This window comes from Aplysia californica, unplaced genomic scaffold, assembly GCF_000002075.1.
Source record: "Aplysia californica isolate F4 #8 unplaced genomic scaffold, AplCal3.0 scaffold00489, whole genome shotgun sequence".
Lineage (NCBI taxonomy): Eukaryota > Metazoa > Mollusca > Gastropoda > Aplysiida > Aplysiidae > Aplysia > Aplysia californica.
Genome location: NW_004797759.1, coordinates 306901 through 310589, shown reverse-complemented (window position 1 = coordinate 310589; position 3689 = coordinate 306901). Strand labels below are relative to the sequence as shown.

General features: G+C 35.8%; 1 protein-coding gene across 1 annotated transcript in view; it reads right to left on the bottom strand.

Annotated features, from left to right (window-relative positions):
- The window catches only part of LOC118477185 (MAM and LDL-receptor class A domain-containing protein 1-like), a gene marked incomplete in the record, with an annotated part of 15580 nt that overhangs the window by 3139 nt on the left and 8752 nt on the right, over positions 1-3689 (bottom strand). The window contains 1 exon segment of the mRNA XM_035971721.1: positions 126-290. Coding sequence (XP_035827614.1) covers positions 126-290 — 165 coding nt within the window.

The window sequence follows — 3689 nt, the reverse complement described above, 5'->3', positions numbered from 1 at the left end:
CACACACACACACACACACACACACATACACACACACACACATACACACACACAAAGAGGGAAAGAGACAAAGAGAGAAATTAACCAAATCTACTGAACTAACCAAAGAGAACATTTATACTCACTCTGTACGAGGACTGACGTGAGATGGAAAGAGAACCCTTAATCCATACGTTGCCCTGAGATCCTGATCTTGTCCACAAGGGAGAACCAATACTTGTGATATGGTATATGTATATGGACAAAGAGCCAATAGAACTTCCTTGCATATGATACCAAAATGTTAAGCACTGCAAAAGAAAAAAAAACACCACATAGTTTTAATGTTAGTAAGAGTATTACCACATTTGCAATGCAATAAGATCATAAAAGTGCCAAAGATTAGAGGTGTTACAAGAAAGTAACAAACACAAAAAAGGAGACGAGAACAGGATGATAGATGTTTGATAGGAAAGAAGACGCAAACCACACTAGAGCACTTGCCAACCATCCGCAAAATCCTTGGTAAAAGAACAAGAGTAGATAAGCCAGAGCTGTGTAAAAACACAACAGAATATTCTGAAAGTAACAGCTCAGTATGATAAGATACTCAAACAAAGAAAGCCAGTTTTTTTCGTTTTTTAAATTGTTTAAACGCCTGCAAACTTCATTTCCATGAAGTGCTAAAACACACCCAAAAATCTGAACACAAAATGCATGTATCACGGATTTATAGGGGCTGTACTTTAACTCCCAGCGTTTTATGCAGTACTATATCGCATAAATATATACGATGGCTGGTGATGTGGTATTTCGCCTATAAAATACATTTACTTTCTTAAAGAAAGATTTTGTAAGGTATTTTTATCAAATAAAAATGATCAAATAGACTAAAAAATATAAAATAGGTATTAAAATTAATGGTTTTATTATAAAACTCTCGCTCTGAAATTTCCAGTTTAAATAATAATAATAATAATAGATAGCATTTGTATAGCGCATATCCCCGCTCAACAGCAGGCTCTATGCGCTTTACACTATATTATTACCCCAGCAGACCATAGAACAATCCGAAACATTCTCAGCTTCCCGGGAAGCATACAGTGCGAGCAGCCGATTAAGCGCTCAAACACTAACAAACTGACAATATCTTTCGCTGTCTATAGCCGGGTACCCATTCTCACCTGGGTGAAGTGAGGAAAATTCGTGTAAAGTGCCTTTCCCAAGGACACAACGTCGGGCCCTTGATGGGATTCGAACCCACGACCTTACGGTTGCGAGTCCGAGAGCCTAACCACTAGGCCACCGACGCCACTAAGTTTCAAAAGCAATAACCGAGAATTTGTAGAATGCACAAGAACGGCCCTCGTTTCTTTATTTTTCAACAGAATGGAGTGTTTTTTAACACATTAAAAGCAAAATTGAATGTACTTTCTCATCAAATTAATGCAAACTCTAAATTGGAAAAAAAAAATTCTTCTTTGTGATTGTTGGGGCAGTCAGATTTCTGTTTTTGCATCTATTTTTAGTAAGACAAAAAACATATCACACCTCAAGAAAGCTTGACAAATATGAAATCTATTTCCTAGGTCTGAAAAAACATCTAATTCCCTTTCTATTGGTATATGATATAATGTCTGTCTGGAACAGATAGGTTATTGCAGGGGGCTCGAGAGCAAAAAGTCAATATTATATGAAATTTCTAAGATTCAAGGACAATAACTAGGAATTGTAGGATGAACTAAAATGGCTCTCATTTCTTTATTTTCCAAAAGAATGGTGTATCTTTGACATGTAATATGCAGACCTGAATGCACTTTTACATGAAATAATTGCTAGCCTAACCTCTAAATTCTCAAACAATTTTTTTCCCCTTTTTTTGTGACTATTGGAAAAGTGTGATTTCTGTTTTTGTTTGTATTTTTTAGAAACAAGATAAAAAGGTCCCACTTCAAGACAGCTTGACAAAATTGAAATCTACAGGCTAGGTCTGAAAGTCTTTCTAATTCCCTTTCCAAATATAATAATATGTCTATCTGGAGTATATAGATTATTGCATGAGGCTTGAGGGTATGAGGACCCCTTAAACATAAATGAAAAGCCAAAACAGGCAAAACTGCTGGGAGGTAAGGCCACACTCTACTTCTTAGCTCCAAAATCTACAATTAAGTTATTTTTACTTGTTTTTTCTCCTTTTCTCAAAGTATTCCATTAAAGGGTTAAAAATATTCAGTTTTGAGAATCATTGTCAGTTAAGTAGTCACAGAAGTGGCAAATTAGAGTGAAACCGGTTTATCTGAAGGACTATTTTCAAAAGCTAAAAACTCAAAAGCTATCCCTACTATCTGTGAACTAAAAACATATTTGTAATCTGCATACAAATCTTATTAAATTGAAATTAGCTTTTCTTGAAATTGTAAATACTTATCATCTTATTACTTTTTGAAGACTTGCATATTAGCAAATGACGAAAATAGTTAAAACAGCAAAGTAATAAAAAATATTTAAAATATTTATATTCTTTTAATCAGAAAAAGCTAGCATAATTTTATTTGGATTGCAAGGTGCACCTACCCTCAAAATTTCATGTATTTATCTTGAATCATTTTTGAGTTTTTAGCTTTAAAGGCCAAGAAATGAACATTTTGAGGAAAGGAGCAAAAACAGCTCAATATTGCTTTAAAGCATAGTATTGGCTCACAATGACATGAACTTTATGGAGCTATGTCTTTGAAATAGACCTTTGGGAATACTTCCATTCGATTCAGCCCATCATTTTCAGGGGAAGTTTCTCAAAACCCCTAAAACATTGTTTGGACCCAAACTGAACCCCCAAAAACCTGTGTGCGGCCTAAATTAACTCCTTCACTACCACAAGCCGTGTTTCAAGACTCGTGTTACCCCTAGCGCTGGACCGCGCGCCATGTTTCACGGCTCTCCACTTCCCGCTTCAAAACCAGACATGCTTTTGTAATAATCAAATCTGAAATCTCAGGCTGCAGAACGATCGTTTTTAGCAACATGTGGACATAGGTCATTATTTACACTTTATTTCCCTATATGATATATGTGGCTAAAATTTAAAATTGAACTTTAAAATCTGTAATTTGTCCGACAGTAGTCAGAATCAGAAAGTAGGTCACAGATAGGGCCCGGTCACAGTGAGGAAAACCCCCCTGTAGTGAAAGAGTTAAAGGAATAATTGTGCTCTAGTCAACCTAAGTGGAGTTAATCTACATGTAATCAAACAAAACATCAAGTTAAGACGTAACTTTTTCTAAATGGTTTTGTTTGGCCGCAGTGACTTTAAAATTTCTATCCGTGAATGACGCAGGCTGTAAAAATGATGATGATGAGCAGTTGCCACAAAAATTAAGTATGAATCCCAATTTAACTCTGTTGTTGTTTAGCTTTACTTAGACTTTTGAAGCACTTGATTATAATAATTAAGTTCACTTGTACAGCACCCACTCCCTAATGCTTCTAGGCGCTTCACAAATAAAAAAAACCCAAAAAAACATCAGCTTACACAAGGACACATTTCATGCAAACTAGCCCATACAGACAACAACAGTTCTTTCAAATACATATATATACACCCACAATCTGACAAAAGAACAATCAGTGGCGGTTCGTGGTTTATAGAACTGACCGGCCGTCATTCACATCGACTCTTTCTCATTCCCCCCACCCCCTTCCTTCACAACACA